Source organism: Tachyglossus aculeatus, chromosome 10 (assembly GCF_015852505.1).
Source record: "Tachyglossus aculeatus isolate mTacAcu1 chromosome 10, mTacAcu1.pri, whole genome shotgun sequence".
Taxonomy (NCBI): Eukaryota; Metazoa; Chordata; class Mammalia; order Monotremata; family Tachyglossidae; genus Tachyglossus; species Tachyglossus aculeatus.
The window spans coordinates 52585198-52609287 of NC_052075.1; the positions used below are offsets into that span (position 1 = coordinate 52585198).

Below are 24090 nucleotides of genomic sequence, written 5' to 3' on the forward strand. Positions count from 1 at the left end.
CTTCCGCAGAGTCCATCCTTCGGCCCCCCGGGGTCCAGCCGGGGGGCCAAAGGAGTGCGTTCACCAGTGGTGGCCGAACCTTGAGCTTCCCCAACCCCTTTTCCCCATGGGATCCGGGCCGGTGATCCCCGGCATCCCCTGCCTTCGTCCCCCAAAGACCACATGTTCCCCCTCCCAGCAGCCGCCATGCCTTTGGTTGCAGACGGTTTTTGCCCCCGTTTCCCCGCCGTGGCGGATTTGAAACGAACTTTCCACGGAAAGGGGGACATGCCAATGTAGACTCGGAGGGGGCGGCGGGGGAGACCAGGAAGCGACAGCGGCAATAAAGTGTTGAAGCTCATTTTTTAATAATAATATTATTATTTTTTTTTTTTTTTCTGATGGTCAGTATTGGACGCTCACTCTGCTAGACCTTCTTGATCGATAGTAAGCGCTTAACAAATGCCATCATCATCATCGTCATCATCATCAATCGTATTTATTGAGCGCTTACTATGTGCAGAGCACTGTACTAAGCGCTTGGGAAGTACAAATTGGCAACGTATAGAGACAGTCCCTACCCAACGGTGGGCTCACAGTCTAAAAGGGGGAGACAGAGAACGAAACCAAACATATCATCATCAATTGTATTTATTGAGCGCTTACTATGTGCAGAGCACTGGACTAAGCGCTTGGGAAGTACAAATTGGCAACATAGAGAGACAGTCCCTACCCAACAGTGGGCTCACAGTCTAAAAGACTACTAACATACTAGCAAAACATACTAACAAAATAAAATAAATAGAATAGATATGTACACGTAGAATAAATAGAGTAATAAATATGTACAAACATATATACATATATATCATCATCGCCTTGTATCCTCAGCGCTTAGAACAGTGCTTTGCACACAGTAAGCGCTTAATAAATGCCATCATTACTATTATTATTATTAAAGGGGAGACAATCCCCTGGGAAGGACTCATACATTGAGTGCCTCTTACTAAAGCGGGAGACAATCCCCCCGTGACGGGCTCACGACAGAGCCGTGTGGGCTCCTAGCTGAGAGCCTTCTAGACTGTGAGCCCATTTGCGTAGGGATTGTCTCTTATTTGTTGCCGAATTGTAATAATAATCTCTATATGTTGCCGACTTGTACTTCCCAAGCGCTTAGTACAGTGCTCTGCACACAGTAAGCGCTCAATAAATACGATTGAATGAATGGGGTCACGACCCTACGTTCGGATCGGAGAAATAACCCCGGGCGAATACTCGAGAAGCAGCATGGCCCAATGGCTAGAGCACGGGCCCGCGAGTCAGTCTAATTCCACTTCTGCCCCTCGTCTGCTGCGTGACCCTGGACAAGTCACTTCCCTTCTCCGGGCTTCGGTTACCTCATTTGTATTAAAACTGTGAGCCTCATGTGGGATAATAATAACGATGGCATTTATTAAGCCCTTACTATGTGCAAAGCACCGTCCTAAGCGCTGGGGAGGTTACAAGGTGATCAGGTTGACCCACGGGGGGGCTCACAGTCTCCATCCCCATTTTTCAGATGAGGGAACTGAGGCACAGATAAGTGAAGCGACTTGCCCAAAGTCACACAGCTGACAATTGGCGGAGCCAGGATTTGAACCCATGACCTTTGACTCCAAATCCCGGGCTTTTTGCACTGAGCCACGCTGCTTCTGTGATGTGGACTGTGTCCAACCGGACTCGGCTTGTATCTACCCTAGCACTTAGTACAGTGCCTGGTACATAGTAAGTACTAAGCAAGTACCAAAAAAAAAAATAGAACCCATCACATTGGAGTTTTATTCTCCGTCAGAGGTCATGGGTTCAAATCCCATCTCCACCAATTGTCAGCTGTGTGACTTTGGGCAAGTCACTTAACTCCTCCGTGCCTCAGTTGCCTCATCTGTAAAATGGGGATGAAGACTGTGAGCTCCCCCCCCGGCCCCGTGCGACAACCTGATCACCTTGTAACCTCCCCAGCACTTGGAACAGTGCTTTGCACATAGTAAGCGCTTAATAAATGCTGTCATTATTATTATTATTATTAATTACACTCCAACCCTAATCTGTTTTGTATTGTTGTCTGTCTCCCCCCTTCTAGCCTGTGAGCCCATTGTTGGGCAGGGACCGTCTCTATATTTTGCCGACTTGGACTTCCCAAGCACTTAGTCCAGTGCTCTGCACACAGTAAGCGCTCAATAAATATGATTAAATGAATGAATGGAGAAGCAGCATGGCTCAGTGGAAAGAGCCCGGGCTTTGGAGTCAGAGGTCACGGGTTCAAATCCTGACTCCAACAATTGTCAGCTGTGTGACTTTGGGCAAGTCACTTCACTTCTCTGTGCCTCAGTTCCCTCGTCTGTAAAATGAGGATTGACTGTGAGCCCCCTGTGGGGCAACCTGATCACCTTGTATCCTTCCCAGCGCTTAGAACAAGTGCTTTGTACATAGTAAGTGCTTAATAAATGCCATTATCATTATTATTATTATGCAGCGGGGCTCAGTGAAAAGAGCCCGGGCTTGGGAGTCAGAGGTCATGGGTTCAAATCCCGTCTCCGCCAATTGTCAGCTGTGTGACTTTGGGCAAGTCACTTCACTTCTCTGGGCCTCAGTTCCCTCATCTGTAAAATGGGGATGAAGACTGTGAGCCCCCCGTGGGACAACCTGATCACCTTGTAACCTCCCCAGTGTTTAGAACAGTGCTTTGCACATAGTAAGCACTTAACAAATGCCATTATTATTATTATTATTATTAAAATGGGGATGAAGACTGTGAGCCCCCCGTGGGACAACCTGATGACCTTGTAACCTCCCCAGCGCTTAGAATAGTGCTATGCACATAGTAAGCGCTTAACAAATGCCATCATTATTATTATTATTAATAAAATGGGGATGAAGACTGTGAGCCCCCCGTGGGACAACCTGATGACCTTGTAACCTCCCCAGCGCTTAGAGCAGTGCTTTGCACATAGTAAGCGCTTAACAAATGCCATCATTAGTATTATTATTAAAACGGGGATGAAGATTGTGAGCCCCCTGTGGGACAACCTGATGACCTGTATATATGTTTGTACGTATTTATTACCCTATTTATTTCATTTGTACATATTTATTCTATTTATTTTATTCTGTTTATATGTTTTGTTTTGTTGTCTGTCTCCCCCTTCTAGACTGTGAGCCCACTGTTGGATAGGGACCGTCTCTATATGCTGCCAACTTGGACTTCCCAAGCGCTTAGTACAGTGCTCTGCACACAGTAAGCACTCAACTGCGACTGAATGAATGAATGTTGCCAACTTGTACTTCCCAAGTGCTTAGTCCAGTGCCCTGCACACAGTAAGTGCTCAAGAAATATGATTGAATGAATGAATGAATGAATGTTGCCAACTTGTACTTCCCAAGCACTTAGTCCAGTGCTCTGCACACAGTAAGCGCTCAATAAATACGATTGAATGAATGAATGAATGTTGCCAACCTGTACTTCCCAAGCGCTTAGTCCAGTGCTCTGCACATAGTAAGCGCTCAATAGAGAAGCAGCGTGACTCAGTGGAAAGACCCTGGGCTTTGGAGTCAGAGGTCAAGGGTTTGAATCCCGGCTCCGCCACATGTCTGCTGTGTGACCTTGGGCGAGTCACTTCACTTCTCTGGGCCTCAGTTACCTCATCTGGAAAATGGGGATGAAGACTGTGAGCCCCCCGTGGGACAACCTGATCAAACTTGTAACCTCCCCAGCGCTTAGAACAGTGCTTTGCACATAGTAAGCGCTTAATAAATACCATTATATAGATATATAAATACGAATGAATGAATGAATGAATGTTACCAACTTGTACTTCCCGAGCGCTTAGTCCAGTGCTCCGCACAAAGTAAGTGCTCAACAAATACGATTGAATGAATGAATGTTGCCAATCTGTACTTCCCAAGCGCTTAGTCCAGTGCTCTGCACATAGTAAGCGCTCAATAAATACGAATGAATGAATGAATGTCGCCAACTTGTACTTCCCAAGCGCTTAGTCCAGTGCTCCGCATGCAGTAAGCGCTCAATAAATACGAATGAATGAATGAATGTTAGCAACTTGTACTTCCCAAGCGCTTAGTCCAGTGCTCCGCACACAGTAAGCGCTCAATAAATACGACTGAACGAATGAATGACCTTGTAACCTCCCCAGCGCTTAGAACAGTGCTTTGCCCATAGTAAGCATAATAAGGCATAGTAAGGCATAATAAACGCCATCATTATTACTGTGAATGTTCTAGACTGTGAGCCCACTGTTGGGTAGGGACCGTCTCTCTATGTTGCCAACTTGGACTTCCCAAGCGCTTAGCACAGTGCTCCGCACACAGTAAGCGCTCAATAAATACGACTGATTGATTGATTGATTGACAGTTGGCACGTGGGCAGGAGTCAGGCATGAAAGACAAAGCACGCACGCGCGGCTTCCCTGCCCGCACGCATGCGCGGCTTCCCCTCCACCCCCCCACACGCATGCGCAGCTTCCCTCCCCCCAAACGCATGCGCAGCTTCCCTCCCCGCCCGAGGTGCGTTCTAAAATGGCAGTAGGGGGAGGGTCAGGAGGGGAGCCCGCCCCCGCTCTCCCCCGACGCGCATGCGCCCCGGAGGTGGACGGGGTCGCGGCGCCTGCGCACTCGGAGCGGGGCGCCCAAGGCGCCTGCGCGAGGCGGCCCCTCGGCCCGGCGACCCGGAAGTGATCGCTCCGGTTAATAGAGGCGGAAGGGGCGGTTTGGGCCCTTTCCTGTCGGAGCCTGAGGGCCGCGCGGAGCGGAGCGGTGGGACCAGGCCGCGGGGCCTCAGGCTCGCCGGAACACGTCGCCATCACCGACAGACACACGGACACATCGTCATCATCGTCACCATCACCGACAGAGTGAGGGGGGACGGAGGGAGGGAGTGTGAGGGGAGGCCTCGAGGCCCCGCCATGGCGGCGGCACGTGGGGCCTGCCAGGCGACGCGCGGGGCGGGGGGAAGGGACAGGACCCGGATCGGACCATTCATTCATTCATTCGTATTTATTGAGCGCTTACTGTGCGCACAACACTGCACTAAGCGCTTGGGAAGTCCAAGTTGGCAACATAGAGAGACGGGCCCTCCCCAACATTCATTCATTCAGTCGCATTTATTGAGCGCTTACTGTGCACTGCACTAAGCGCTTGGGAAGGACAAGTTGGCAACATAGAGAGACGGGCCCTACCCAACATTCATTCATTCAACGGTATTGAGCGCTTACTGTGTGCAGAGCACTGCACTAAGCGCTTGGGAAGTCCAAGTTGGCAACATAGAGAGACGGGCCCTCCCCAACATTCATTCATTCAGTCGCATTTATTGAGCGCTTACTGTGCACTGCACTAAGCGCTTGGGAAGGACAAGTTGACAACATAGAGAGACGGGCCCTACCCAACATTCATTCATTCAACGGTATTGAGCGCTTACTGTGTGCAGAGCACTGCACTAAGCGCTTGGGAAGTCCAAGTTGGCAACATAGAGAGACGGGCCCTCCCCAACATTCATTCATTCAGTCGCATTTATTGAGCGCTTACTGTGCACTGCACTAAGCGCTTGGAAGGTCCAAGTTGGCAGCATAGAGAGACGGGCCCTACCCAACATTCATTCATTCAGTGGTATTGAGCGCTTACTGTGTGCAGAGCACTGCACTAAGCGCTTGGGAAGTCCAAGGTGGCAACATAGAGAGACGGGCCCTCCCCAACATTCATTCATTCAGTCGCATTTATTGAGCGCTTACTGTGCACTGCACTAAGCGCTTGGGAAGGACAAGTTGGCAACATAGAGAGACGGGCCCTACCCAACATTCATTCATTCAACGGTATTGAGCGCTTACTGTGTGCAGAGCACTGCACTAAGCGCTTGGGAAGTCCAAGTTGGCAACATAGAGAGACGGGCCCTCCCCAACATTAATTCATTCAGTCGCATTTATTGAGCGCTTACTGTGCACTGCACTAAGCGCTTGGGAAGGACAAGTTGGCAACATAGAGAGACGGGCCCTACCCAACATTCATTCATTCAACGGTATTGAGCGCTTACTGTGTGCAGAGCACTGCACTAAGCGCTTGGGAAGTCCAAGGTGGCAACATAGAGAGACGGGCCCTCCCCAACATTCATTCATTCAGTCGCATTTATTGAGCGCTTACTGTGCACTGCACTAAGCGCTTGGGAAGGACAAGTTGGCAACATAGAGAGACGGGCCCTACCCAACATTCATTCATTCAACGGTATTGAGCGCTTACTGTGTGCAGAGCACTGCACTAAGCGCTTGGGAAGTCCAAGTTGGCAACATAGAGAGACGGGCCCTCCCCAACATTAATTCATTCAGTCGCATTTATTGAGCGCTTACTGTGCACTGCACTAAGCGCTTGGGAAGGACAAGTTGGCAACATAGAGAGACGGGCCCTACCCAACATTCATTCATTCAACGGTATTGAGCGCTTACTGTGTGCAGAGCACTGCACTAAGCGCTTGGGAAGTCCAAGGTGGCAACATAGAGAGACGGGCCCTCCCCAACATTCATTCATTCAGTCGCATTTATTGAGCGCTTACTGTGCACTGCACTAAGCGCTTGGAAGGTCCAAGTTGGCAGCATAGAGAGACGGGCCCTACCCAACATTCATTCATTCAACGGTATTGAGCGCTTACTGTGTGCAGAGCACTGCACTAAGCGCTTGGGAAGTCCAAGGTGGCAACATATAGAGACGGTCCCTACCCAACATTCATTCATTCAATCGTATTTATTGAGCGCTTACTGTGTGCAGAGCACTGCACTAAGCGCTTGGGAGGTCCAAGTTGGCAACATAGACGGTCCCTACCCAATATTCATTCATTCAATGGTATTGAGCGCTTACTGTGTGCAGAGCACTGCACTAGGCGCTTGGGAAATCCAAGGTGGCAACATATAGAGACGGGCCCTACCCAACATTCATTCATTCAGTCGCATTTATTGAGTGCCTACTGTGCACTGCACTAAGCGCTTGGGAAGTCCACGTTGTCAACATATAGACATGGTACCTACCCAACATTAATTCATTCATTCAACGTTATTGGGCTCTTACCGTGTGCAGAGCACTGCACTAAGCGCTTGGGAAGGACAAGTTGGCAACAGAGAGACGGGCCCTACCCAACATTCATTCATTCAATGGTATTGAGCGCTTACTGTGTGCAGTGCACTGCACTAAGAGCTTGGGAAGTCCAAGTTGGCAACATTCATTCATTCAATCGTCTAAAGGGACGGGACCCGGGCCGGACCATCCATTCATTCATTCAGTCGTATTTATTGAGCGCTTACTGTGTGCAGAGCACTGCACTAAGCGCTTGGGAAGTCCAAGGTGGCAACATATAGAGACGGTCCCTACCCAACATTCATTCATTCAATCGTATTGAGCGCTTACTGTGTGCAGAGCACTGCACTGAGCGCTTGGGAAGTCCAAGTTGCCGACATAGAGAGATGGTCCCTACCCAACGCTCATTCATTCAATGGTATTGAGCGCTTACTGCGTGCAGAGCACTGCACTAAGCGCTTGGGAAGTCCAAGTTGGTAACCTAGAGAGACGGGCCCTACCCAACATTCATTCAGTCGTATTTATTGAGCGTTTATTGTGTGCACAGCAATGCACTAAGTGCTTGGGAAGTACAAGTTGTCAATATATAGAGACGGTCCCTACCCAACATTCATTCATTCATTCATTCATTCATTCAGTGGTATTTATTGAGCACTTACTGTGTGCAGAGCACTGCACAAAGCGCTTGGGAAGTCCAAGTTGGCAACATAGAGAGGCAGTCCCTACCCAATAGTCATTTATTCAGTCGTATTTATTGAGCGCTTACTGTGTGCACAGCGCTATACCAAGCGCTTGGGAAGTCCAAGTTGGCAACCTAGAGAGATGGTCCCTACCCAGTATTCATTCATTCAGTGGTATTGAGCGCTTACTGTGTGCAGAGCACTGCACTAAACGCTTAGGAACTCCAAGTTGGCAACATAGAGAGACGGGCCCTACCCAACATTCATTCATTCAGTCGCATTTATTGAGCGCTTACTGTGCACTGCACTAAGTGCTTGGGAAGTCCAAGTTGGCAACATCTAGAGACGGTCCCTATCCAACAGCGGGCTCAGTCTAGAAGGGGGAGACGGACAACAAAACAAAACATATTAACAAAATAAACTAAATAGAATAGACGTGCACAAGTAAGAGTAATAAATATGTGCAAACATATATATGTTCCCCGCATTATCTCGTTTCCCTCTCCAAGGCACCTGTATATATGTATATATGTTTGCACATATACATGTCCCCCACCTTACCTCCTTCCCCTCCCCAAATCACCTGTATATGTGTATATATCCTTGTGCATATTTATTACTGTTTATGTACATGTACATATTTATTCTATTTATTTTATTTTGTTAATATGTTTTGGTTTGTTGTCTTTCTCCCTCTTCTAGACTGTGAGCCCGCTGTTGGGTAGGGACCGTCTCTATATGTTGCCAACTTGGACTTCCCAAGCGCTTAGCACAGTGCTCTGCACACAGTAAGCGCTCAAATACGAATGAATGAATGAATGAAGCGCTGGGGAGGTTACAAGGTGATCAGGTTGGCCCATGGGGGGAATCACAGTCTTCATCCCCATCTTGCAGATGAGGTATCTAGTAATAATAATAATGGCATTTATTAAGTGCTTACTATGTGCCAAGCACGTTCTAAGCGCTGGGGAGGTTACAAGGTGATCAGGTTGTCCCACGGGGGGCTTACAGTCTTCATCCCCATTTTACAGATGAGGTATCTAATAATAATAATAATGGCATTTATTAAGCGCTTACTATGTGCCAAGCAGTGGTGTAAGCACTGGGGAGGTTACAAGGTGCTCAGGTTGTCTCACGGGCGTGCTCACAGTCTTCATCCCCATTTTACAGATGAGGTATCTAATAATAATAATAATGACATTTATTAAGCACTTACTATGTGCCAAGCAGTGTTCCAAGCGCTGGGGAGGTTACGAGGTGATCAGGTTGTCCCACGGAGGGCTCACATTCTTAATCCCCATTTGACAGATGAGGGAACTGAGGCCTAGGGAAGTGAAGTGACTTGCCCAAAGTCACACAGCTGACAATTGGTGGAGCTGGGATTTGAACCTCTGACTCCAAAGCCCGGGCTCTTTCCACCGAGCTACGCTGCTTCTCCATTAAGCGCTTCCTATGAGCACAGCACTGTTTTAAGCACTGGGGAGGTTACAAGGTGATCAGGTTGTCCCACGGAGGGCTCACATTCTTAATCCCCATTTGACAGATGAGGGAACTGAGGCCTAGGGAAGTGAAGTGACTTGCCCAAAGTCACACAGCTGACAATTGGTGGAGCTGGGATTTGAACCTCTGACTCCAAAGCCCGGGCTCTTTCCATTGAGCCACACTGCTTCTCTATCTGTTGCCGACTTGTACTTCCCAAGCGCTTAGTCCAGTACCCTGCACCCAGTGAAGCACTCAATTCATTCAGTCGTATTTATTGAGCACTTACTGTGTGCAGAGCACTGGACGAAGCGCTTAATAATTAATAAATGCGATTGAATGAATGACTAAAGATGGCATTCAGTCGTATTTATTGAGCGCTGACTGGGTGCAGAGCACTGGACTTGGGAAGGACAAATGGGCAACATACAGAGACGGTCCTTACCCAACAACGGGCTCCCAGGCTAAAAGGGGGAGACGGACAACAAAACAAAACGTGGAGACAGGTGAAAAAACTGAAGCTCAGAGAAGTTGTGACTCATCCGATGTCACACAGCAGACAAGTGGCAGTGCCAAAATCCGAAGTGTCAATGCCATCAGAATAAATAGAATTATAGCTATGTACACATCATCAATGTGGATTGAGAAGCAGCGTGGCTCAGTGGAAAGAGCACGGGCTTGGGAGTCGGGTCGTGGGTTCTCATTCCGGCTCCGTGTGACTTCGGGCAAGTCACTTCTTTGCCTCAGTTACCTCATCTGTAAAATGGGGATTAAGACTGTGAGACCCACATGGGACAACCTCATTACCTTGTATCCCCCCCCCCCCCCCAGCGCTTAGAACAGTGCTTGGCACAAAGTAAGGGCTTAACAAAAGCCATCATTATTAATGAAATAAGTGTAAGTATGTACAAATAAAATAGAGTAATAAATATGTACAAATATATACAAGTTCTGTGGTGAGGGGAAGGAGGGGGGGAGAGGGGGGCCATGGGGAGGAAGAGAGGAAAAAGGGGGGCTTACTATGTGCTGAGCACTGTTCTCAGTAGGGCTTTCCCTTCAAAGCCCTACTGAGAGCTCACCTCCTCCAGGAGGCCTTCCCAAACTGAGCCCCCTCCCTCCCGCCTTACCTCCTTCCCCTCCCCACAGCACCTGTGTATATGTCTGTAAGGATTTATACTCTCTATTTATTTTACTTGTACATATTCCATTTATTTTATTTTGTTAATGTGTTTTGTTGTCTGTCTCCCCCTTATAGACTGTGAGCCCGCTGTTGGGTAGGGACCGTCTCTAGATGTTGCCAACTTGGACTTCCCAAAGTGCTTAGTACAGTGTTCTGCGCACAGTAAGCGCTCAGTAAGTCCGATTGAATGAGTGAATGAATGTTCTAAGCGTTGGGGTAGATCCAAGGTAACCAGGTTGTCCCACGTGGGGCTCACAGTCGTCATCCCTATTTTACAGATGAGGTCACTGAGGCACAGAGAAGTCAAGTGACTTGCCCAAAGTCACACAGCTGGTTAGTGGCAGAGCGGGGATTAGAACCCACGACTTCTGGCTCCATGCCCTGCTAGCCTACGCCTGGAGGCTCCCCCAGTCAATCAGTGATAATATTAATGCTACCTCTCCGAGCGCTTCCCGCCCTTCATTCATTCAGTCGTATTTATTGAGCGCTTACTGTGTGCAGAGTGCTGGACTAAGCGCTAGGAAGAGAGAGAAGCAGCGTGTCTCAGTGGAAAGAGTCTGGGCCTTGGAGTCAGAGGTCACGGGTTCAAATCCCGCCTCCGCCAACTGTCAGCTGTGTGACTTGGGGCAAGTCAGTTCACTTTTCTGGGCCTCAGTTCCCTCATCTGTAAAATGGGGATTAAGGCTGTGAGCCCCCCCACCCCCACCCCCCCCCCGTGGGACAGTCTGATCACCTTGTAACCTCCACAGTGCTTTGCACATAGTAAGCACTTAATAAATGCCATTATTAGTATTACAATGCAACAGTAAACAGGCACATTCCCTGCCCACAACGAGTTTACAGCCTAAAGACTTCTGCGGCCAAAGTTTCTGGGGCTCGCTGTGGGCAGGGATTAAGTTCATTATACTCTGTTAAGGGCTTAGCACAGTGCTTTGCACACAGTAAGTGCTCAATAAATGCAGTGGAATGAAAGCCTGCAGAGGCCTGTACCGAGTCCCTGAGAGACAGTTTCCCTACCTGCAAAGTTCAAATAATAATCGCTGTAGTATTTTTTGAGCGCCTATTGTGTGCCAAGCATGGTTTTAAGCGTTGGGGTAGATACAGGGTAATCAGATTGGACACAGTCCCTGTCCCAGATGGGGCTCACATTCTTAATCCCCATTTTACAGATGAGGGAACTGTTGCACAGAGAAGTGAAGTGGCTTGCCCAAGGCCGCACGGCAGACGAGTGGCAAAGCCGGGATTAGAACCCACATCCCGACTCCCAAGTCCGTGCTCTTGCCATTAGGCCAGCTTGTACTTCCCAAGCGCTTAGTGCAGTGCTCTGCACACAGTAACCGCTCAATAAATGCGATTGAATGAATGAATAGGCCACACAGCCGCTAATAATAATAATAATAGTGGTATTTGTGGTATTTAGACTGTGAGCCCACTGTTGGGTAGGGACTGTCTCTATGTGTTGCCAGTTTGTACTTCCCAAGCGCTTAGTACAGTGCTCTGCACATAGTAAGCGCTCAATAAATACGATTGATTGATTATTTGTTAAGTGCTTACTATGTGCAAAGCACTGTTCTAAGCGCTGGGGAGGTTCCAAGGTGATCAGGTTGTCCCATGAAGGGCTCACAGTCTTAGTCCCCATTTGACAGATGAGGGAACCGAGGCCCAGAGAGGTGAAGTGACTTGCCCAAAGTCGCACAGCTGACAATTGGTGGAGCCGGGATTCTCTCCCAAGTGTTCACTGCTCTGCACACGGCGAGTGCCCAGTAAATACAGCGGATTGACACTGAGAGATGGTCAGAGAGAGACTTTCAGAGGGAGAAGAGAGGCAGAAACAGTCCGCCGGCTCCCCGGGGAAGGGGAGGAGGGTCTGCCCGCAGCCCTGACCCCTCTCGCCCACTTTCCAGGATGGCCGAGTGGGAGACAGCGGCGCCGGCCGTGGCCGAGACCCCGGACATCAAGCTGTTCGGGAAATGGAGCACGGATGACGTCCAGATCAACGACATCTCCCTCCAGGTAGGGGACGGAGAGGGTGTGGGCGATTGCGGGGTGAGTCGGCCTTCCCGAGGGAGGTCCCCTGACCCGCTGTGCCCCACCCACAGGACTACATCGCCGTGAAAGAGAAATACGCCAAGTACCTGCCCCACAGCGCGGGCCGCTACGCGGCCAAGCGCTTCCGCAAGGCGCAGTGTCCCATCGTGGAGCGGTTGACCAACTCCATGATGATGCACGGGCGCAACAACGGCAAGAAGCTCATGACCGTGCGCATCGTCAAGCACGCCTTCGAGATCATCCACCTCCTCACCGGCGAGGTATGGGGTGTGGGGCCTTGGGGATGGTTTCTGCCCCGGCCGGCGAGGCGGCAAGCACGGGGGGCGGAGGGCCTTGCCCGTCGCCAAGAACGTTTTTAGAAGGCAGCTGGGATGGAGGAGAGAGACCCCAGGGCTGTGGCCTGGGCGGATCGAATTCAGGAGCCCGAGTTGGGGGATCTCTGCGCCTTTAATCTTGCCCCTTGCATCCACAGTTTCTCTCCTTGTGCTCTTCCAGAATCCCCTGCAGGTTCTGGTGAACGCCATCATCAACAGCGGCCCCCGGGAGGACTCCACCCGCATCGGGCGAGCGGGGACCGTGCGGAGGCAAGCCGTAGATGTGTCTCCCCTCAGGAGGGTCAACCAGGTGAGGAGATGAGCGGGGCTGTGACTGCCCTTTCTTCGCCTCCCTACCCCCCCCCAGTGTCTCTGGGTGGGGGCCCACCCAATCAATCAATCAATCAATCGTATTTATTGAGCGCTTACTGTGTGCAGAGCACTGGACTAAGCGCTTGGGAAGTACAAGTTGGCAACATATAGAGACGGTCCCTACCCAACAGTGGGCTCACAGTCTAGAAGGGGGAGACAGAGAACAAAACCAAACATTTTAACAAAATAAAATAAGTAGAATAGGTATGTACAAGTAAAATAAATACATAGAAAAATATATACAAACATGTACATATATACAGGTGCTGTGGGGAAGGGAAGGAGGTAAGGCGGGGTGGTGGAGAGGGGTTTTGAGAAGAACAGATGGACCTGAATTGTGGTCAAGTCACTGACCTCAGCCTGGGAGCCGGAAGGGAGGAAATGGCCAGGATTGTCCGTACCCAATTTCAAACAGGAGGACTTGTGGGGGCCGTCGGCGAGCTCCTTATGGAGGCCGGAATCTTAAATCTCGGGTGCTGGGGTGACCTGGACACTCTTCAAGGAAAGAGATAGGGTCTCCTAACTGTGGTGTACTCAGCATTTAGTTCGGTGCTCTACGCCCATGCAGGAACTCACTAGTTTCAGTTGACTGATGGAGGAAAGGGCCACCACAATCTCAAGCCGGGAGGACTTTTCGTTCTGGTCTCCGAGGTCATTTCCAGTCAGAGTGCAGCAGGAAGGCGAATTTGCTGCTGCTGCTCTTGCATTGGACCAGTTACCGTCAATCAATCAATCGTATTTATTGAGCGCTTACTGTGTGCAGAGCACTGTACTAAGCGCTTGGGAAGTACAAGTTGGCAACATAGAGAGGCGGTCCCTACCCAACAGTGGGCTCACAGTCTAGAAGGGGGAGACAGAACAAAACAAAGCTTATTAACAAAATAAAATAAATAGAATAGATATGTACAAGTAAAATAGAGTAATAAATCCGTACATATATATATATATATATATATACAGGTGCTATGGGGAAGGGAAGGAGGTAAGGCCGGGGGATGGAGAGGGGGAGAAGAAGGGGGGCGCTCAGTGTAGGAAGGCCTCCTGGAGGAGGTGAGCTCTCAGTAGGGCCTTGAAGGGAGGAAGAGCGCTAGCTTGGCGGATATAGGGAGGGAGGGCATTCCAGGCCAAGGGGATGATGATAGTTTTCAGTTAGTCCAGTTAGTTTTCTCTTCCCAAAATGTCCCCATATCTGCCCAAACCCAGCCATCACCCAGACCACCCTGACCCCATCCTGGGAATGCTGAGGAGAAGTTTTCCAGCCTTTCCTCTTCTCCCCACCTCACGCCAGGGGCCTGATCTTCACTCCCATAAGCAGGAACTTGGGGTTTAAGGCACCCTAGTCAGCTTTCTTCCTGCTTATTCACGCTCTTTTTCCACTTCTCTTGTAAGTCACACATTTTGTTCCACTCAGGCCACACTGAACTGTCCTTCATTGTGGTCTTTCCTGCCAACGTCTTGCTCCCTTCCTCCCCTCATTCATTCAATCATGTTTACTGAGCAGTTACCGAGAACCCTGTACTAAGCACTTGGGAGATGTCAGTGCCAGCAGAATTAGCTGGCCCGTTTGTTTCCTGATCATCATCAATCGTATTTATTGAGCGCTTACTATGTGCAGAGCACTGTACTAAGCGCTTGGGAAGTACAAATTGATCATAATGAACGAACAGTCTAGAGGGGGAGAACGACATTAATATGAATGCTGAGTGCGATGGTTTATACACAGAAGGTCTTCAGTGAATGTGAGAAGCAGCGTTGCCTAGTGGATAGAGCCCGGGCCTCGGATTTGATTTGCTTGTAACCACCCCAGGGCTTAGTACATAGTAAGCATTTAACAAACACCATCATTATTAAGTGCAATAATTGGGGATTAAATCAGAACCCACCCAGCGTGGATCAGCGCTCATTTGCACGATCTTCCCCGATCGCCCCCCTGCCAGCCCAGAGCCAATGTTGAACCTTTCCCTTCACTGGAAAGGGGCGGGGTTTGACTGGTCAGATTTGACCAAAGTTAATCATTTATTGAGCCATTACTGTGCGCAGAGCACTGTAATAAGCACTTGGGAGAGTGGTTGGTGCTACCCGGAGGCTGTTGGGGAGTGTGTGATAGTGACCCCCGTTCACCAGTCTCCCCATCCCTGCTTCCAGGCAATCTGGCTGCTCTGCACCGGGGCCCGCGAAGCCGCCTTCCGCAACATCAAGACCATCGCCGAGTGCCTGGCCGACGAGCTCATCAACGCCGCCAAGGTGGGGTGGCAGGGCAGGGTGGGCAGGCGGGAAGGTGGGGGGCCGCCCGTAAGGGAGGGAACCATCAGTAGCCGGAAAGAGAGTGAGGGGATGCTCCCTGCTTGACCCTCCCTTTATTCCCCCAGGGCTCCTCGAACTCCTACGCCATCAAGAAGAAGGACGAACTGGAGCGTGTGGCTAAATCCAACCGCTAAAGCCTTTTCCCCCAGGGGGATTTGCCTGAAAATAAATACCAAGCACCCACCCCCATTGGGGGGCCACGTCCACCCCCGTGCTGAGTTGTGTGCTGTGTCTGGAGGCTGGTGGGAGGCCCAATTCACATCCCACACGGTGGCGGGGGGAATGTCCCACTGCTTGAGCTTGGGATGGAGGGGTCCCCAGTTCCCTGGAGGGCGAGGGGAAGGACAAGGGCCCTAGCATGGACGCGCCTATGTCTGCATGTGCTCAACCACCTGGGTTGGGTGGGTCTGGTTTGCTGACATCCGGGGTCTCGGTAGTGGGCCGAAGTTACTCCAGCTTGGACTCCCAAGTGGTTTTGACCCGTCTCCATCCACCAGGCAGGGTCTCCGTCCCCAGCCCCTAGTCTTAGGGCCTGGGGAAACTACACTAGTTGGGTGGTGGGTTGCCACCAGGGACTGGAAACTAAGCTTGTGGGCAGGGAATGTGTCTGTTAATAATAATGGCATTAAGTAAGTGCTTACCATGTGCAAAGCACTGTTCTAAGTGCTGGGAAGGTTACATGGTGATCAGGTGGTCCCACGAGGGGCTCACAGTCTTCATTTTACAGATGAGGTAACTGAGGCCCAGAGAATAATAATAATGAATAATGATGGCATTTATTAAGCGCTTACTATGTGCAAAGCACTGTTCTAAGCGCTGGGGAGGTTACAAAGTGATCAGGTTGTCCCACGGGAGGCTCACAGTCTTAATCCCCATTTTACAGATGAGGTAACTGAGGCCCAGAGAATAAATAATGATGGCATTTATTAAGCACTTACTGTGTGCAAAGCACTGTTCTAAGCGCTGGGAAGGTTACGTGGTGATCAGGTTGTCCCACGAGGGGCTCACAGTCTTAATCCCCATTTTACAGATGGGGTAACTGAGGCCCAGAGAATAAATAATGATGGCATTTAAGTGCTTACTATGTGCAAAGCACTGTTCTAAGCGCTGGGGAGGTTACAAAGTGATCAGGTTGTCCCACGGGAGGCTCACAGTCTTCATCCCCATTTTACAGATGAGGTAACAGGCCCAGAGAAGTGAAGTGACTTGCTCAAAGTTGCCCAGCTGACAAGTGGCGGAGCTGGGATTTGAACCCTTGACCTCTGGCTCCAAAGCCCGGGCTTTTTCCACTGAGCCACGCTGCTTCACGTCCTGCTAGGATGTGAAGTGGGAGTTGGATGCTGTTCTACCCTGCTTTTCCAAATGCCTAGTATAGTGCTGTGCACACAGTAATCGCTCAATGAGAGGAGGGCCCTCGGCAGTCTCCCCCGATGATGGCCAGGGAGTGCCCGCCCGCCTGCCCTCCCCTTCCCCATCGGGCTTGCCCAGCGGGTGCTGACTTCTTCCTCCTGCTGAAGGAGTTAAATAGGTGACGCTAGCTTTGGGAGAATGAGAAGACTCCAGCCTGGGGCGTCCCCTGGCACCTGCTGGCCGCCCCCGCCATCCGGCCTGGTCCTTGGTCGCCGGGGTGGGGGGGACGCTTGGGTCAGGGTGACGGGGATGGGAGGGGGCCAGGGTGACAGTTGGCAGAGCTGGGTCTGAAGGGAGGGCCTTTTGGGGGGCGCGACCGGTGGCTAGGTGCCCAAGGTTGGGGACGGGGATGCCCACCAGGACCCGTTGGGGTGAGGGGCTCAGGTTGGCAACATGACAGGTCATCTGTCATCTACTGGGTGACCCGGCGGGGGGACTGGGGAAGGCTCAGGCCTGTGTCACTGGTGGGCCGGGGGGAGCGGGGAAGGCTCAGGCCTGTGTCACTGGTGGGCTGGGGCCGTCAGACCGGTCGGGCGACCAGGCGGGAGGAGGCGGGTGACAAGAGGGGACCCGCCCCTGGGTGGGGGGGCCCCGGGATGCCGGAGAGACCGGAAAACCGGGGTGGGGAGAGACGGGCCCACAGAGGAGAAGGATCTCCCCGACAGGTAAGAGATGGCTTCTTCCCAGCCCCCTCGGCTGACACCCCACCTCTTCGCCCTGTCGCCCACCTTTCCAAAGCCTAACCCTGCCTGGGTCTGCCCGTGACCCTTGGCCTTGGCCTAGGTCTTACCCGGGATCAGTCTCCCCGGCCTGCTTCCCCCACCCAAACCAACCTCCACCCCTTCCCCCCGCCGGACATCTCTCTCCATTTCTCCGCAGGCCTCTCCCATGCCGTGGCACCTCCTCCCATCCTGTCCCCGCCGACCTCGGGGGGCTTGCAGGTCCAGCCCGGGGCGGGCAGCCCCCGGCCCCCCGGAGGAGGAGGAGGAGGACGAAGAAGGGGACGGGGATGGAGGGAGGCCCTCCGGGGAGGCCGTCAGCCTCTCCCCGCTGTCGGGGTCTCCTCCGCCTCTCACGCCTCCGGGCTCCCCGGCCTCCTGCCTCATCTGCGTCTCCCCTTACGACGGGCTCTTCCGGACCCCCAAGCGCCTCGCGTGCGGCCACGTGTTCTGCCTGGAGTGCCTCTCCCGCCTCTCGCTGGCCTCCCCGGCGGGGGCCCAGGTCCTCCGCTGCCCCGTCTGTCGCCGCTCCACCCTCCTGCCCTCCCGGGCCGGGCCCCCCGCCCTCCCAACCCACCCTGTCCCCTGCTCCCCGGACACCCCGGCCGGTTCCGTCCACTTTGACCGCCGCCGGGGCGTCTTGTACGTCCGCCCACCCGCTGCGGGCACGGCCAAGCACCCCGTGCCCGCTCCGCTCCGCCTGGGCCGTCCCCGCTCTTCCGCCGGCCTGGGGTCCGGCCGGCCCAACTGGGCCTTCCACGCGGCCGTCACCCTGGCCGTGCTGGTGACCTCCGGGCTGATCGTGTCCGGCATCTACATCTTCTTCCTCATCCCCCACGCCGCCTCCTCTGCCCACCACCGGCCTGAGGCGGCCCCCTCGCCGCCTCCGGCCGACCTCTCCTGGTTCCTCCCAACCTCGCCGGACTCCCCGGAGCAGCCGACGGACGGAGGTGAGGGCCGGACCGCCTCTCCCGGTCCCCCTTGGCCGGAGCCGGACGGTGACACGGATCCTCCCGCCACCACGGGCGGGCCCGAGCCCGGGCAGACGGAGCCGCGGACTTCGCCGGACGCACCCTCGACGGGAAGCCTCCTGAGGCCCCCTCATCCACGCTCCATCCCAGGCGCCGGGCACCACCACGGCCCGAGAGGTCACCGGCCAGGGGTCGGATGAGGGCGGAGAGCGTTGGCCGAGGACAGAAGTCCCTTCCCGACTGCTTCGCCCGGGGGAAGAGTTTGGAGTCCGGACTGAACGCCTGGAACCCAAGCGCGGAGACAGACTCCGGCCCATCCGGCCGGCTGCCGTGATTCCGGGGAAGAGGGGCGACCTCATCTCAGAATTCCCCCTTTTAGACTGTGAGTCCACTATTGGGTAGGGACTGTCTCTGTATGTTGCCAATTTGTACTTCCCAAGCGCTTAGTACAGTGCTCTGCACATAGTAAGCGCTCAATAAATACGATTGATGATGATGATGATGATGATACGGGACTCTGTTGGTACCCGGGGATCCTGCCGCCCTCTTAGAAGGGGCAGGTGATGGGCAGAGAGAGGAGGGAGGCCTGGTAATTGTTGATGGGGCTCAGGGTGGGGAGCAGCAGAAAATGGGGGGTTTTGAATGATGGTGACTCTGACCGTTCCCTCCTCCACTGAGGCCAGCAGCGGGAGGGATGGAGGTGAGACTAGTAATACTAATAATAATTGTGGTATTTGTTAAGCACTCACTCTGTGCCAGGCACTCTACTAAGCACTGGGGGAAATAACATTCATTCATTCAACCATTCAATCGTATTTATTGAGCGCTTACTGTGTGCACAGCACTGTACTAAGCGCTTGGGAAGTACGAGTTGGCAACATATAGAGACGGTCCCTACCCAATAACATAATCAGGTTGGACTCTATCCCTGCCCCACAAAGAGCTCGCTGTCTTACCGTATGGTCCGGGAATGGGTCCGTCATATTGCCGTAGTGTACTCTCTCAAGCTCTTAGTACGGTGCTCCGCACACAGTAAGCGCTCAATAAATACGATCGATCAGTCCCCACTTTCCAGATGAGGAAACCGAGGCCCAGAGAGGTGAAGTGACTTACCCCAAATCCCCCGAGACCAGCCAGATGAATCAGTGGTGTTTATTGAGAGCTAATCTGGACTAAGCATCTGGGAGAGGGCAATATCAATCAATCATATTTATTGAGCGCTTACTGTGTGCAGAGCACTGTACTAAGCGCTTGGGAAGTATAAGTTGGCAACATATAGAGACAGTCCCTACCCAACAGTGGGCTCACAGTCTAAAAGGCTCATATGAGAATTGGTAGGACATGTTCCCTGCCCACTAAGAGCTTCAGTCTGTAGGGAAAGTGTATTGGCCCCTGAAGGGGCCTCGGGTGATGAGGTTTAGAGTTGATTCCAGGAGGGATTCGACAGTAGATGTCTCTGGAGAAGCAGCGTGGCTCAGTGGAAAGAGCGCGGGCTTGGGAGTCAGAGGTCATGGGTTCGAATCCTGGCTCCGCCACTTATCGGCTGTGTGACTTTGGGCAAGTCACTTAACTTCTCTGTGCCTCAGTTACCTCATCTGTAAAATGGGGATTAAGATTGTGAGCCCCCCGTGGGACAACCTGATCACCTTGTATCCCCCCCAGCGCTTAGAACAGTGCTTTGCACATAGTAAGTGCTTAATAAATGCCATCATCATTATTATTATTATTATTATTTAGGGAGGGGGAAGGTGTGGTTCCCACCAGAAATCCTGAGAGCCTCTCCCTCCCTAGTTGAGGAGTCTAATCTAAATCCTTCCTGCTGTAATTTCTGCCTTCGGGGGAAGCAGATTGGCCTAACTTCTCTGAGCCTCGGTTCCCTCATCTGTAAAATGGGGATTGAGCCCCACGTGAGACAGGGACTGTGTCCAACTCGACTGGCTTGTATTCACCCCAATGCTACAGCATTGCTTAGCGGAGAGAGCCCGGGCTTGGGAGTCAGAGGTCGTGGGTTCAAATCCTGACTCTGCCACTTGTCAGCTGTGTGACTTTGGGCAAGTCACTTCATTTCTCCGGGCCTCAGTTACCTCATCTGTAAGATGGGGATTAATAATAATCATTTTGGTATTTGTTAAGCGCTTACTATGTGCCAAGCACTGTTCTAAGCACTGGGTAGATACAAGGTAAGCACATTGTCCCACGGGGGGCTCACGGTCTCAATTCCCATTTTCCAGATGAGGTCACTGAGACACAGAGAAGTTAAGTGACTTGCCCAAAGTCACACAGCTGGTAAGTGGCAGAGAAGACTGAGCCCACGTGGGACAGCCTGATTACCTTGTAATAATAATAATGGCATTTATTAAGCGCTTAACAAATACCATCATTATTATTATTTATTGGGTGCTTACTGTGTGCAGAGTACTGTTCTAATAATAACAATAGTAATTATGGCATTTCAGCGCTTACTATGTGCCAGGCGCTGTTCTAAGCGCTGTATCTACCCCAGCGCTTAGAACAGTGCTTGGCACATAGTAAGCGCTTAACAAATGCCATTAAAAAAAACAAACAAAAAACAAATACCATCATTATTATTATTTATTGAGTGCTTACTGTGTGCAGAGTACTGTTCTAATAATAACAATAGTAATTGTGGTATTTAAGCACTTACTATGTGCCAGGCAGTGGGCTAAGCGCTGGGGTGGCTACAAGCAAATCGGGTTGGACGCAGTCCCTGGCCCACATGGGGCTCACAGTCTCGCTCCCCATTTTCCAGATGAGGTCGCTGAGGCCCACAGAAGTGAAATGACTTGCCCAAGGTCAAACAGAAGACAACGGGCGGAGCCAGGATTAGAACCCATGACCTTCTTGTGGGCTTTATTCAATACGCCACGCTGCTTCTGAGAGTATGGTTTGACGGAGTTGGTAGGCCTGTTCCCTGCCAGTGCTTTGCGTGCAGTAAAGCGCTCAATAAATATCAAGATTTTATCTTGCTGGTCTGATAGGCTACGCGCTCACCCCCAAGGTCACCCGGCAGACAGGCGGCGGGGGCCGGGATTAGAACCCAGGTCCTTCTGTCTCCCGGGCTCTAGCCACTAGGCCATACTGCTTCTCTGCCTGTTCTTGCCCCCGTCTGATCGGTGAGGGAAGGAGTCGGGCGGTTAACGGCGTCCCCGTGGACCCCACGCACGCGTCATTAACCTGGATCGTGGAGACGGGCAGCGTCTATCGCACCGAAAGTATCAATCAATCAATCAATCAATCGTATTTATTGAGCGCTTACTATGTGCAGAGCACTGGACTAAGCGCTTGGGAAGTACAAATTGGCAACATCTAGAGACAGTCCCTACCCAACAGTGGGCTCACAGTCTAAAAGGGGGAGACAGAGAACAAGACCGAACATACTAACAAAATAAGATAAATAGGATAGATATGTACAAGTAAAAAATAAAGTATAATTAATCATCATCATCGTCATCAATCGTATTTATTAAGCGCTTACTATGTGCAGAGCACTGTACTAAGTGCTTGGGAAGTACAAGTTGGCAACATCTAGAGACAGTCCCTACCCAACAGTGGGCTCACAGTCTAAAAGGGGGAGACAGAGAACAAGACCAAACATACTAACAAAATAAAATAAATAGGATAGATACGTACAAGTAAAAAATAAAGTATAATTAATCATCATCATCATCAATCGTATTTATTGAGCGCTTACTATGTGAAGAGCACTGGACTAAGCGCTTGGGAAGTACAAATTGGCAACACATAGAGACAGTCCCTACCCAACAGTGGGCTCACAGTCTAGAAGGGGGAGACAGAGAACAAGACCAAACATACTAATAAGATAAATAGGATAGATGTGTACAAGTAAAAAATAAAGTATAATTAATCATCATCAATCGTATTTATTAAGCGCTTACTATGTGCAGAACACTGGACTAAGCGCTTGGGAAGTACAAATTGGCAACATCTAGAGACAGTCCCTACCCAACAGTGGGCTCACAGTCTAAAAGGGGGAGACAGAGAACAAGACCAAACATACTAACAAAATAAGATAAATAGGATAGATATGTACAAGTAAAAAATAAAGTATAATTAATCATCATTATCATCATCAATCGTATTTATTGAGCGCTTACTATGTGCAGAGCACTGGACTAAGCGCTTGGGAAGTACAAATTGGCAACATCTAGAGACAGTCCCTACCCAACAGTGGGCTCACAGTCTAAAAGGGGGAGACAGAGAACAAGACCAAACATACTAACAAGATAAGATAAATAGGATAGATATGGACAAGTAAAATATAAAGTATAATTAATCGAGACACGCCGGCCCAGGTGCGGCGCTGAGGAGGAGGAGGAGGAGGAGCGGAGCGGGGGAAAGTGGGTCACGGAGAGGGCTGCTGGGATCTAGGAGGAGGGAGAGAAATCTTTCGGCCTTGGGCCGGAGGGAGGAATCGGATCTTTTTGCTACAAAAACGTTCAGGGACCCGTCTCCCCACTCCTCAAAAAACTCCAGTGGTTTTCCGTCCACCTGCGCATTAGACAACAACGCCTCACCATTGATGTTAAAGCGCTTAATCGTTTCACTCCCTTCTACCTCACCTGGCTACCCTTCCTTTACAGCCCAACCCGCGCCCTTCGCTCCTCTAATGCCTTGATCTTGACTATCTCAAATTGGCAAATTATGTTGCCAATTTGTACTTCCCAAGTGCTTAGTACAGTGCTCTGCACATAGTAAGCGCTCAATAAATACGATTGATGATGACTATCTCGCCGCCAATCCCTCGCCCACGTCCTGATTCTGGCCGGGAACACCCTCCCTCTTTAAATCCTACAGATAACGACTCTCCCCTCCCTCCAAGCCTTACTACTACTAATAATAATGGCATTTATTAAGCGCTTACTATGTGCAAAGCACTGTTCTAAGCGCTGGGGAGGATACAAGGTGATCACGGTGCCCCACGTGGGGCTCACAGTCTGCACCCCCATTTTACAGATGAGGTAACTGAGGCAAAGAGAAGTTAAGTGACTTGCCCAAAGTCACACAGCGGACAAGTGGCAGAGCCGGGATTTGAACCCCTGACCTCCGACTTCAAAGCCCAGGCTCTTTCCACTGAGCCATGCTGCTGCTCAACTGAAGGCCCTTAGTACAGTGCTCTGCACATAGTAAGCGCTCAATAAATACGATTGATGATGATGAAGGCCCATCTCCTCCAAGAGGCCTTCCCTGACTAAGCCCCCCTTTCCTCTTCTCCCATTCCCTTCTGCATCGCTCTAATATATTCCCCTCTTTTCTTCCCCCCTCCCAGCCCCACGGCACTTATGTACAGAGCTGTAATTCATTTATTTATATTAATGTCCATCCCCCCCCATCTAATTGTAAGCTCGTTGTGGGTAGGGAATGTGTCTGTTTATCGTTGTCCTCTCCCAAGCACTTTGTATAGTGCTCCGCGCACAGAAAGCGCTCAATAAATACGATTAAATGAGTGAATGGAAGTGGGGTGTTGGGCAGGGTGGGAGGACTTGAAGG

The 24090-nt window shown here is 51.2% G+C and overlaps 2 protein-coding genes across 2 annotated transcripts; both read left to right on the forward strand.

The window, feature by feature from the left end:
* Positions 1–4716: 4716 nt before the first annotated feature.
* On the forward strand, positions 4717–15667 carry RPS5 (ribosomal protein S5). Its single transcript, XM_038752758.1, has 6 exons — positions 4717–4883; positions 12327–12435; positions 12522–12731; positions 12967–13095; positions 15303–15401; positions 15527–15667. The coding sequence occupies exons 2-6, from the start codon at positions 12328–12330 to the stop codon at positions 15593–15595; spliced, it is 615 nt and encodes a 204-aa protein (XP_038608686.1). The 5' UTR covers positions 4717–4883; position 12327; the 3' UTR covers positions 15596–15667.
* Positions 15668–17009: 1342 nt separating this feature from the next.
* Positions 17010–18895, forward strand: RNF225 (ring finger protein 225). The gene is made up of 5 exons (XM_038752034.1): positions 17010–17111; positions 17199–17242; positions 17396–17536; positions 17813–18540; positions 18636–18895. The coding sequence occupies exons 1-5, from the start codon at positions 17010–17012 to the stop codon at positions 18893–18895; spliced, it is 1275 nt and encodes a 424-aa protein (XP_038607962.1).
* The last annotated feature ends 5195 nt before the right edge of the window (positions 18896–24090 follow it).

Excerpts from the sequence above, each read along its gene's own strand:
- RPS5 (XM_038752758.1), top strand. The coding sequence starts at position 12,328 with ATGGCCGAGTGGGAGACAGCGGCGCCGGCCGTGGCCGAGACCCCGGAC. Across the intron at positions 12,436-12,521 it reads TCAACGACATCTCCCTCCAG|GACTACATCGCCGTGAAAGA; the intron begins GTAGGGGACGGA and ends CCCCACCCACAG. Across the intron at positions 13,096-15,302 it reads CCCTCAGGAGGGTCAACCAG|GCAATCTGGCTGCTCTGCAC; the intron begins GTGAGGAGATGA and ends CCCTGCTTCCAG.
- RNF225 (XM_038752034.1), top strand. The coding sequence starts at position 17,010 with ATGAGAAGACTCCAGCCTGGGGCGTCCCCTGGCACCTGCTGGCCGCCC. Across the intron at positions 17,537-17,812 it reads GAGAAGGATCTCCCCGACAG|GTCCAGCCCGGGGCGGGCAG; the intron begins GTAAGAGATGGC and ends GGGGGCTTGCAG. Across the intron at positions 18,541-18,635 it reads GGAGCAGCCGACGGACGGAG|ACGGAGCCGCGGACTTCGCC; the intron begins GTGAGGGCCGGA and ends GAGCCCGGGCAG.